This window comes from Dermacentor albipictus, chromosome 9, assembly GCF_038994185.2.
Source record: "Dermacentor albipictus isolate Rhodes 1998 colony chromosome 9, USDA_Dalb.pri_finalv2, whole genome shotgun sequence".
Classification (NCBI taxonomy): Eukaryota; Metazoa; Arthropoda; class Arachnida; order Ixodida; family Ixodidae; genus Dermacentor; species Dermacentor albipictus.
The window spans coordinates 41,650,287-41,662,372 of NC_091829.1; the positions used below are offsets into that span (position 1 = coordinate 41,650,287).

The 12,086-nt window shown below is 47.4% G+C and overlaps 1 protein-coding gene across 1 annotated transcript in view; it reads left to right on the forward strand.

Moving 5' to 3' along the window:
• The first annotated feature begins 11,106 nt into the window (after positions 1-11,106).
• The window catches only part of LOC139049602 (uncharacterized), a 34,544-nt gene continuing 33,564 nt past the window's right edge, over positions 11,107-12,086 (forward strand). Inside the window, exon 1 of the mRNA XM_070525187.1 lies at positions 11,107-11,390. Coding sequence (XP_070381288.1) covers positions 11,246-11,390 — 145 coding nt within the window. The 5' untranslated portion in view covers positions 11,107-11,245. The remainder of the gene's footprint in view (positions 11,391-12,086) is intronic.

Below are 12,086 nucleotides of genomic sequence, written 5' to 3' on the forward strand. Positions count from 1 at the left end.
GCTGAGTCGCGCTAAACTCAGTATAGTCCTTCGGTATTTTCGGGATATACACGCAGGCGCCCTAACCTAGCTTACAAACGCTTGCATGCACTGTACACCGAAAGCGTTTTCGCGCGTTTTATGCTGCAAATCACTTAGCAGGCCGGAGAGCTCCCGTGCATGTCTTGCGTATAACTCGACCGAAAACAAAACGTGAGCTGCGGCGAGAAGCCGCAGTCTTGTTCCGCGCGGCAAACCACGAGCCAAACTCTACGCTCACGAAGCAAACCTCAGAAAAAAAGAGAAAGAAAGAAAGAAATCGGGAGAATAAGAAAGCGGGAAACACGCTGAAACGGTTCGCCTATGCGAACCAAGCAACGAACCACGAGCTGAAAAAACTTGGGCACGCTAAGCGTTCACAGCGAGAGGGAAAAAAAAAGAACAATCGAACGAAGGAGGAAACAAACCACGTGACGCGAGTGGGCGGTACACTAGAAGGCGGCACCTTTCTAGCTGATCTCAGCAATTAACTTCTCGAACAGCCGTCACGAGGTGAAGTATGGGACGCGTAAATTGCCCCCCATCGGAGCGGAAACACCGCACCGAGCTTCCCCCGCTCTTGCTGTGCGGCGTACGACCAACCACCTCCCACAGCACCCCCCCCCCCCCCCCAACGCCCGCGCTCTCCGCATCCAGGCGACTTCGCTTGCGCGTAACAAAGAACGAAACGTCAGGAAACGGCTGCCGCTTGTTCGCGTGGGAGCAAACGTCACGCTAAACCGTTTCGCTAGGCGCGCGAAATGGGCTTATTTATGCCCGCCGAGGCAGAACGTGAGCGCGCGACACCTAGCGGCGATGACGCGAACGCGTGTCAGAGGCGGACGGCAGGTCGTCAATTTTCGCAGCCTTCAAACTTGGGGACCAGAGACTGGAAGCACGGTGCCGAAAGCGGAGGAGCGTGAACTTTATTTTCGAATCAATGAGACTCGAGTCCGGCGTCTTTTTAGTGGGTCTGGGCACCCGCCGCGGACGCGGTTCCGAGACCTCGTCTCGAAGCGGCTTCACCCGGCTCGCTGGACGGCCCAGAGTTGTGCTGTCGGAAAATATTTATGTAGAGTAGCAGTTGGTGATGACAGTTCCGGAGTTCCCGCTTTTGCTACGAACGATTGGTAACAAGAGTGAGAAAGGGGAAGAAGAAGAAAAATCAGGTCGTCGTGTTACGCCTGATTGTTATGCGATATCGTTGATGCCCCTTATCATTCGGTGGCTATCTATGGACATCCACATGAACTTCATCCTCTGTCTGTAGTCACCCATGAACTGCTACTGAGGCTTCCGACCTGCTGACCTCCTGATGCTCACACCTATCTCTTAAAGCTTTCTTTGCTTATCGTTGTCTTTTGTCTTTTTATTTTATGTATTTCCTTTATTCTCAACGCGCAAAACGCCCGATTTAACGTGGCTTTATTTCTGTTCTACCGTACTTTGCTGTGTGTTTGTATAAGAACGGTGCCGTTTTGTGCATATCTTGTTTCTATTCGACTGCTTCGGACTCTCGTCACTTTCTTGCCAATACTCATCTCACCGCACACATGAAGCGCACCAGACTGCATAGGCTAAAAACCCCTCATTGCAAATCGCGCCTCCACACAGACTGCACCAACGCGATGGTGTCACATCTGTGCCGGTTGTCGATGGGAGTTGTCTTAATTAACGAGAGCTTATTCAGCACTAATTGGAAAGGTGTTGCATGTGACGTCACGACTGCGGAGAGAATATACATGAGCACATCCTGCTAGTAACAGCGCAGAATGTAGACAAGAGACGAGACAAGAAGCCACCACAAGCGCTTGTCTCGTCTCTTGTCTACATTTTGCGCTGTTACTAGCAGGATGGAAAACCAACAAGCCCAAGCTGCTATTCTAGCGAAATACATTTCTGGCAGCGCTTGCGGTGTCTTCTTGTCTCGTCTCTTGCCTACATTTTGCGCTGTTACTAGCAGGATGGAAAACCAACAAGCCCAAGCTGCTATTCTAGCAAGACCACATGCACTGCCTTTGTTCTAGATTTGATACCCAGGGGCACTGCGTCTCCAATACGTCGCGGCGACTAGACGATCGTCCAAGGTCTGTGCCGACGCTACCAGCACACCATCGGGACCTGTCGTGGTTGTTTAGTGGCTTTGGTGTTGCGCTGCTGTGGCCGAGTTCGCGGGATCAAATGCCGGCCGCGGCGACCGCATTTCGATGGGGGCGAAATGCAAAAACACCCGTGTACCGTGCGTTGGGTGCACGTAAAGAACTCCAGGTAGTCAAAATTAAACCGGAGTCCCCCACTACGGCGTGCCTCCTAATCAGATCGTGGTTTCGGCACGTAAAACCACGTAATTTAAATTTTAATTTACCGCAAACTTGAAGTAAGCCAATACGGCATGACTCCTAATCAGATCGTGGTTTTGGCACGTGAAACCACATAATTTAAATTTCAATTTAACGCCAACCTGGAGTAAACCAATACGGTGTGCCTCCTAACCAGGTCGTGGTTTTGGCACGTAAAACCACATAATTTAAATTTTAATTTACCGCAAACTTGAAGTAAGCCAATACTGCGTGACTCCTAATCAGATCGTGGTTTTGGCACGTAAAACCACAGAATATAAATTTTACTTTACCGCCAACTTGGAGTAAGCCAATACGGCGTGCCTCCTAATTAGATGGTGGTTCTGGCACGCAAAACCACATAATTTAAATTTTAATTTACCGCAAACTTGAAGTCCCCCACTACGGCATGTCTCCTAATCAGATCGCGGTTTTTGCACGTAAAACCACAGAATATAAATTTTAAATTAACGCCAACTTGAACTATATATATAACGAACTTCCGCAGGTAGCCTAATGACTTCGGGGCTGACCCCAAATTTTGTGCAGCTACCGTGGATTAATCTGCAGAGTTTATTAAGCAGCAGAGAACGCGAAGACAATGAATTTAACGCTTGTTCTCTTCTGTGAAAGATTGCTAATCTGATAACTTAGAAAAAAAGTTCACTCAGTGTCTAACCCCCGTATGCAGAAATGCAACTTAAGTTGAAGCCCATGCTTGACTTGATCTGAGTGACGCCTATCGGGAACGCGCCGAAGGAAACGCAGTGAGCGTCTTTGGGCACGTCGACGCCTGGCGTCATCTAAATCAAGTCAAGCATGGGCTTCGACTTAAGTTGCATTTCTGCATACGGGGGTAAGTCGCTCTCGCCGGACACAGCAGCATTAGAATAAGTCACGCTGCTGCTTCCACGTTCAAATTTGATGGTACGTAGACGAGTTTTCGAACACGATTACCCGTGAGTCTGTTGCGAGGCTTGTTATGAACAGTTCCAGTAAACAAAAACAAGTTCTGTTCACAAATGGCAGATGGCGACGGTATCTGCAGCAGCGTAGAAGCTAGAGGTGTCAGCGGCTCATTATTGCAAAGGCATTGCCATCAGGTTGACGGTTCCACGTGCTTCGCGGTGTCCCAAAGGCCAGATGGAGCATGGTTGTAACGGCGCGTTGTGAGGACAGGCCACAGAATGCACACAGGACAGACGCCGAAGGAGGGACAGGGCCCAATGTACTATAGAAAGGACAGCGATCAACAGACTCAGATGGGCTAGTTGGTTGCTGGCTTGAGGGAACATGGTTGTAACGGCACGTTATGAGGACAGGACACAGAAAGAATGCACACAGGACAGACGCCCGCCATGTTCCATCAAGCCAGCAGCCAACTAGCCCACCAAAGCCTGGTAATCCTAAAGGTCAGTTCTGGGCAAAAGCTCAGAGGGATACCGGTACGTTTGAAAGCTAGGCTACGTTTTCGAAAAGAAACTAAGGGCATATAATGAAGACAGAAATAGCAGAAACGTGCGACATATAATTGTTCCAGTCCCCTCAATAAAATAGGCCCTCTATTTTTCTGCAGCAGTTATCGTCCCATTTCATTCACTAGTGTTTGTTCTAAATTAATGAAGCATTATATTCATTCTCAGATGGTAAACATAATATCACATAAATTTCTTTGTTTTTTCACCGTGCTCAAAATGGGATTCATAAATATATGTCGAGCAACACTCAACTAGTTTTATTTTGCAACGATGTAGCCTCGGCATAAACATACCTGTCGATTATTTTTTCTTAGACTTCGAGAAGGCATTTGACGAAGTTTCGTAACGACTGCTCCTAAAACTTGCTTGTATAAACATCAATCTTATTTTTATTATAGACTGGATACGCACCTTCCTAACAGGTAACTGTTTGTATACGCTAACACGTGCTCATCAACACAATCTCCTGTACTTTCCGGTATACCACCAGGCACAATTCTCGGACACCAGTCTTTCTAATTTATATAAATGCGCTTCCTACTGACATCTCTCCTTATGTTCGTTCGTTCGCAGACGACTGTCGTTTACCGTCACATAACAAACACTTCCAACATTGACGTTCTTCAAAACCACCTCAAACGCGCTGGATCATGCTGTAACCAAAGGTTTATGAGTTTACATGCTAAAACGGCATCACTGCTTTCCTTCCAACATAGACAATAATAAAGATCCTAGGACACCTAAGCACTTCTTGTGAGTTTTGATTGCGAAAGCATTAATGTCCAATTGAACGCCGCTGAGCGGTCCTTCGAGTTTTGCTCTGCGAGTGACGTAACATAGCGGTATACGTGCCGCCCTAGCCAGCAAGCAGCAGCAGCCTGCGGTGCCAACGCAGCATGCCACCGATGCCTTGCGCGCCGAGAGACCGAAGAAGCAGCAGCGGCCACCAAGGCCGGCAGGAGAGCGCAGCAGCTAAGCCCAGTGAGTGACATAGAGAGAGAGACAGACCGCGCGCCGGCTTCCGAGAGCGAGGGTGTCGTGGCGTCGCGGGTGATGCCCTTTCCCATCACGCAACACCTGGCGCGCTAACGTGGCAAAGGTGTTCCCCCTTTCCCGCGCTCGGCTCCGTCGAAGCGCGCTTGTGACGTGGCGTCGCAGCCAATTGGAATTTAGGTGCCATTTCGCTGCTACAGACTACAGACGCCGGCATTTTCGCTCAGTGGGTAATTTGACACTTTCGCATCAAAAATCTGCGGGCTATACCATATCAGACTACGAAGTATAATCTGGTGAATCGTATAAATACATCGGCATAACCATTTAAAGCACTCTAACCTGGTCACGTCACGTAATTACAGTAGCCAATGCTCACCCTTGCGGTTTTCGCTGCCGGAACTCAAGACTCGCGCCTCCATCAGTAAAATTATTAGCTTACCTTACATTTGTCCGCCCTAAATTAGAATATGCATACTCTGTTTGGGATCCTCATCAATATAATCTATTATGACTATTCCTATCACATTAGAGCTTCCGAAATTAAAATTCGAGCTGGTCTTGCTAATCTAGAATCATGATGTCATACCTCTAAACTGTGCCTTTTTAACATATTATATCCCGCACTAATTCAAATTTCAGCTAACTACCAGCTCATTGCCTGTACAGCCACATCTAATTTATATATATCTATGCGTGTGTGTGTGCGTGTGCGCGTGCGTGTGTGTGTGTGTGTGTGTGTGTGTGTGTGTGTGTGTGTGTGTGTGTGTGTGTGCGTGTGCGTGTGCGTGTGTGTGTGTGTGTGTGTGTGTGCGTGTGCGTGTGCGTGTGTGACAAACAACATAGTAGCGATGTTTGTCTGTTGCTGCTGCCATGCCCACGGTCTTTGGGGAATAGCTTCGAGAAAGCTGTTGGTTCCTTGTGTTTCTTTGCTGGCATGCTGTGGCAATGTGGAAGAAAATCTTGGTCCAAATGGTTCTGGTGGTTATAACAACGGCAGTCAAAATGCCACAGTGCCTAAGAATAATGTGAATGAACCTGATTCTTTTTTGTAGATCGTTTATCTGATCGTGAGCTAATTCTTGCAGTTGTTGACGGTCAAAAAATATAATATAAGGCGTTTGAATGAATTCAGTGCTGCTCAAGCACTCGTAACCAATGCACTAACACAATTTCAGGGCAAGCTCGATTACTTGGAATCACCTCTTGCAAATCTAGCTTCGACCCATGAAAAGCTTGCTGTCATCGAATAGTAAGTCAGTAACGTCGAGCACAATATGGAAAAGTTGAGCAAAAAACTTGATGACCTCGAAAATCGTGGCAAAAGAAATAACATTATACATGGTTTTGCTGAGCCATCCGATGAAACACAGCATTGCTTGCACGATAGCATAAAAGACTCATTCTTCAGGGACAAGGTGAATCTGACTTTGAAAGGTATATAAAAGAGTCGCAGATTAGGCGCAAAACATCGTAACAGAGTTAGGCCTGTCATAATTATATTTTTAAATTTTCGCGAAAAGTTGCTTGTGCTTGAGAGCTGTTCAAAACTTACAGACTCTAGTTTGTACGTAACGGAGGACTTTTCACGAAAAATTCGACATGCAAGAAAAAATTACGGGAAAGCACGGTAGAAAACAGGCAAAGAAAGGAACACGTGAAGCTGCTTTTCGATAAGGTATCGGTGAACGGGAGACTTCTCAAGTGGGATGAAATAAGAAGCGATAGCGTTGCCGTTCCGAAACTCGCACAAGCAACAGCAAGACAGCTTCAGTTAATTAAAACTTCTAAATATAAACTGCAGAAGGACTTTGAATAAAGGAATAAATCTGGAGCATTTGATTGCCATCCACGAACCGGATGTAATCGCACTCACTGAAACGTGGTTCCATACTTATGCATTTGATAGTGAATTTGTGCCGCCAGGATTTTCACACACACACACACACACACACACACACACATATATATATATATATATATATATATATATATATATATATATATATATATATATATATATATATATATATATATATATATATATATATATATATATATATATATAAAGAGCCGACGACACCTTGCACCACTCTGCACTCCGACCTGCGTAATTTCAAGGCTGTCCTGGAGTCACTGTTATTAAATAAATAAATAAACGCAGATAAAAGCGCGTAATTATCGCGTAGGGGTGAACCTATATATTTAACAGGGAAGTATGTAGTCTATATAATTGTCAACATAAAAAAAAATGTGCCTCACACAGCAAGAGTGCTGGCAGCATTAATTAGTGAGAGTTACGGCAGTGAATATATGGTAGAGACTCATACGCAAAAATCATGCCACCATTTTTATTTCAGGTCCTGGCGGCACAGTAATGTTGATTTATGGTTGTAGTTTCAAAATAAGTTAATGTAACTTTTAATTGCTTTCCGCCGCTTGCACAGGCAGAACGAGATCTCTGTGTACACGATAAATGTGTGCTGTACCGTATTTCCCGTCTGTAACCGGCAGACTGGAATTCCAGCTGAAGTTACAAGCCGTATAACGGGAACTTCATTCCGGGCTTGATTTGCTGGGCGATTTGCAAAGTTAGAGTCGCAGATATGCATTCAAGCTTCCTTCTTTTTTCCTTCTTTTTTTAATCAGCATCACCAGAATAAAAGAATGTGTCTCTGCCAATCACTAGAGCAGCGCTTGGCTGTAAGAAACGATCCTGAGAAATTAGAATAACGAATTGTCCACACTCATTGATAGCCAGCACAGTTTGAAAATATCGATTCAAACGGCGCGTCCACTTGGCCTCGTCGTTTTCTCAGCCAAACGCACTGCGCGTTTCTGGAGACCTAACTTGCTAAGCGCGAGCAGAGCATGCGCCGTCTATACCGTGACAGCACGACGACGACGACAACGGCGGCGGCGGCGGTGCGAAGGCTTCTCGAATGTCTATCGCAGTAACAGGAATAACTAATGACAAAATAAACATAGCTATAACATAACTTAGATAACGTAACTATAGATAACATAGTTATAACAAGGTAAAGTAGCGACGTGAACGTGCCTTGAGTGTCCGTAATGGTTGTTATCGCAATAATGGAACACGGCCAACATGAGACTGGACTAGGACGTACCAGACAAAATAGCGACGAGGATTGACCAGTTAACAAATGAGGGGAAACAGTGCAGGAAACTAAACAAAAATATGTTGTCAGTACTTCTAAGGCCCAGTCACACAAACCGGTACATGATTTAGAAACCCTGCAAGGTACGCCTTTCTATATTTGAAAACTTTTCTACTTATTCAAAAGTGTGTCAGAGGCGTTGTAACTACCGTTGTAGTTTCCGCCAGGAAGGTTGCGGGGTCCTCAGCACAAGACGATCTTCTGCCTTAATTAACACATAGACGAATTGAACAATGGGAATTTCTCGAGGAATATCAGCATCCGCATTCATAAAATTTATCTCATGTTAGATCTCATGTTAGTGACATCCGGGACTCGCTATCGCGGCGACAGTCGCCTGCGGTTATCGCTCCTTTTGATACGACGAGTGGCTAGCGAACGAACGGCGGCCAATCATGAAACGCTCGTACGTGAAAGAAGTTTTGTGACTAGAGAGCTTCAGCTTGTCCGTACACTTCTTACAGTTTACGGATTATACGGGCTTACCGAAACCATGGACGGCAACAGGAGCAAAGCTGGTGGCGCCATTTTGCGACGCTTTGTGCAACTACAATGCGATGGAAACATTGTTGAGACGCGTTAATGTTGCCGGCAGAAAATCATAAAAAAACTGCAAAGACTATGTCGCAACCAACGCCACACAGACCGAAGAACCGGTAGGTACGAAGGATATAGTACAGGTCGTCTGACCAATGTGTCTTTGTGTAATTTATTCGTGCTTAGTTTTCCAGTCAGTATGGTAGGTCACTGCAGTATTATCTTAGTGCGCTCTTCGGTTACAAACTCTCCGTCGCAAAATGTCTCTACCAGCGCTGTCACTAGAGACGTTTAACGTGTCCGCTATTCCGGCAAACAGGCGTGGTTTGGGCGGATTGCCGGATGGTCGGGGATGTAAACGTGAGCGGCCGGAGTGGTGCAGCCACCTGATGGCGTAAAACACAACCAGACAAACACAGAGCTAAAATTGCAGTAACCTATTATATTCTACTTCGCTGATGGCGCAAATATTTGACAGCGAGGTAATTGTGAACACGATTACGCCGCTGTCGAAAATTAGATAATATAAGTACGTCCGGTATTCCGGCAAGCGTGGGCTGTTTGCCGGATGAGCGGGGGCGTAAACTTGAGCGGCCAGATTGGTGGCGCCAGCTGGTGGTGCAAAGCTCAACCACATAAACACAGAGCCAATTATATTCTTCCTAGCTGCTGGGGTAAATTTTCTACAGCGGCGTAATCTTCTTCAAAATTACGCCGCTGCCAACCATTTGCACTAGCAGCGAAGCAGAAAATAGTCGGTTACTGCAATTTTAGCTCTGTGTTTGTCTGGTTGAGCTCTACGCCACCAGGCGGCTGTACCACTCCGGCCGCTCACGTTTACGCCCTCGACCATCCGGTATTCCCCCCAAACTACCCCGTTTGCCGGAATAGCGGACACGCTAAATGTGTCTGTTTACACCAGCATATAATAATACAGTAATTGGCTCTGTGTTTATGTGGTTGAGCTTTGCACCACCAGATGGCGCCACCAATCTGGCCGCTCACGTTTACTCCCCCACTCATCCGGCAAACCGCCCGCCCTTGCCGGAATATCGGACGCACCAATAATAGAGACATTTAGCATGTCCGCTATTCCAACAAACCTGGGCGGTTTGGGCGGATTACCGGATGGTCGGAGGCGTAAACGTGAGCGGCCAGATTGGCGGCGCCAGCTGATGGTGCAAAGCTCAACCACCGAAACACAGAGCCAATTGCTATATTCTTCTTAGCTGAGGTGTAAGTTTTCGACAGCGGCGTAATTGTGAACACAATTACGCCGCTGCCAACCTTTGCACCAGTAGCGAAGCATAATAAAGTAGGTTACTGCAATTTTAGTTCTGTGTTTGTCAGATTGAGCTCTACAACACCAGGCGGCTGCACTGCTCCGGCCGCTCATGTTTACGCCCCCGACCATCCGGTAATCTGCCCAAACCGTCCCGGTTTGCCGGAATAGCGGACACGCTAAAAGTCTCTATTGTGAACACAATTACGCCGCTGCCAACATTTGCACCAGTAGCGAAGCATAATAAAGTAGGTTACTGCAATTTTAGTTATGTGTCTGTCTGATTGAGCTCTACAACACCAGGCGGCTGCACTACTCCGGCCGCTCACGTTTACGCCCCCGACCATCCGGTAATCCGCCCAAACCGTCCCGGTTTGCCGGAATATCGGGCACGCTAAAAGCCTCTATTATAGAATTTTAGTGCGTCCGGTATCCTGGCAAGCGCGGGCGTTTGCCGGTTTAGCGGGGGTATAAACGTGAGCAGAAAGATTGGTGGCGCCAGCTGGTGGCGAAAAACTCAACCACAAAAACACGAAGCTAATTACTATATTCTGCTTAGCTGCTGGTGTAAATTTTCGACAGTGGCGTAATCGTGTTCGCAATTATGCCACTGCCAAAGATTTACACCAGCAGCGAAGCAGGATATAGTGGGTTACTTCATTTTTAGCTATGTGTTTGTCTGGTTGAACTCTAAGCCACTAGGCGACTGAACCGCTCTGGCCACTCATCTTTACGCCCCCGCAAATCCGGCAATCCGCCCAAACCGCTCCCGTTTGCCGGAATAGCCGAAAGGCTAAAAGTCTTACCGTACAACTATGCGGTAACCCGACATTGGAGGGGCTAGAACGCGGACTCTGAGGTCGAATTTCCAAAGCTTTTTCACTCGTAAGGGCTGTTCGCCATTTGCGATGGCTACCTTCGTTACTACTCTGTCCAACATGAGTATACGGACCTTGACCTCGTTTGTACACGATTTCGACTTTCATCTCAAACAAGTACAACCAAAACAAAAGCCGAAAGAAAGTATGCATCAAAAAATAAAGAAAAGCCGGACCATGGAAAGCAAAATGGGGCCGCCTCGAGAAGTATGTTCGCATACTCGAACTGTTCTCTCTCCGCGCTCCACTTAGCGAAAGGAGTATAATGTGCCGGTGGCGTTGGCGCGTCATCTCGTTAGCGCAGGATCACGTTGCGCGCCTAGAAGGACGCAGCACGCAAACGCGCGCACGAAAGAAAAGAAAAGAAAAAACTAAACGAATATTTAAGACCGCAACGGCGCGCCGCGCGGGTCCTCCCGTCAGTCATCGCGGCCGGGCTGCTCGCTGGCCGCGAAACAAGCAGAGCAGCACCGCGACCGTCCACAAGGAGAACGGAAGGCGAAGAGCATCGACGCTCTCGTTGCCCACAGCGAGGGACATGCAGGAGAACTACGACACGCGGACGACAGCGATGGCGTCTTCCGGCACTCTTTGGACTTCGGCGCTGGTGACGCTCGTCGCCGGCATAGCGGCAGCGTCCGCGCATGCGCAAGACGGAGACATCCCGCCGTCCTGCAGTTGGCGTAAGTACGCTTGCCAGCGGGCCCGGCATGCGGTGCTGTAAGCACGGGCTATATACATATCTTTATTCCATCATACATCGTCATCAGCCTATTCATGTCCACTGCAGGACGAAGGCATCTCCCTGCGATCTCCGATTACCCCTGTCCCGCGCCAACCGATCCCTACATGCGCCTGCAAATTTCTAATTTCATCACCCCAACCAGTTTTCTGCAGGCCTCGACTGCACTTTCCTTCTCTTGGCGCCCATTGTGTAGCGCTAATTGTCCACCGGTTATGCATCCTACGCATTACATGCCCTGCCCAGCTCAATTTTTTTTTCTGTTAATGATAGTTGGAATATCAGCTGTATACCCGTTTGCTTTCTGATCCACACCGCTATCTCCCTGCCTCTTAACGTCTCTTTATTCGATGTACTATATAATTGCCCACAGGCCGATATTGTAGGACACAAGTTGGTACATGCACAAGCAAACAAGCAGTGAATAGTACACTCTTAAAACGGTTGCACCCTTTGGGGTGTATATTTGTCCCACAACAATAATCGTCATCTGGCTTGCTTGCGTTTCCTTTCCTGAAAACACGGCGCTCGCTACTTTCCTGTCGAGAATGATGCGTCACGCTGATAACGCGCATGCCGTTCGTGACTGGGAAGTACCAGGCTCGCAGCGTTAAAGGAAGGAAACGCGGGCAAGACA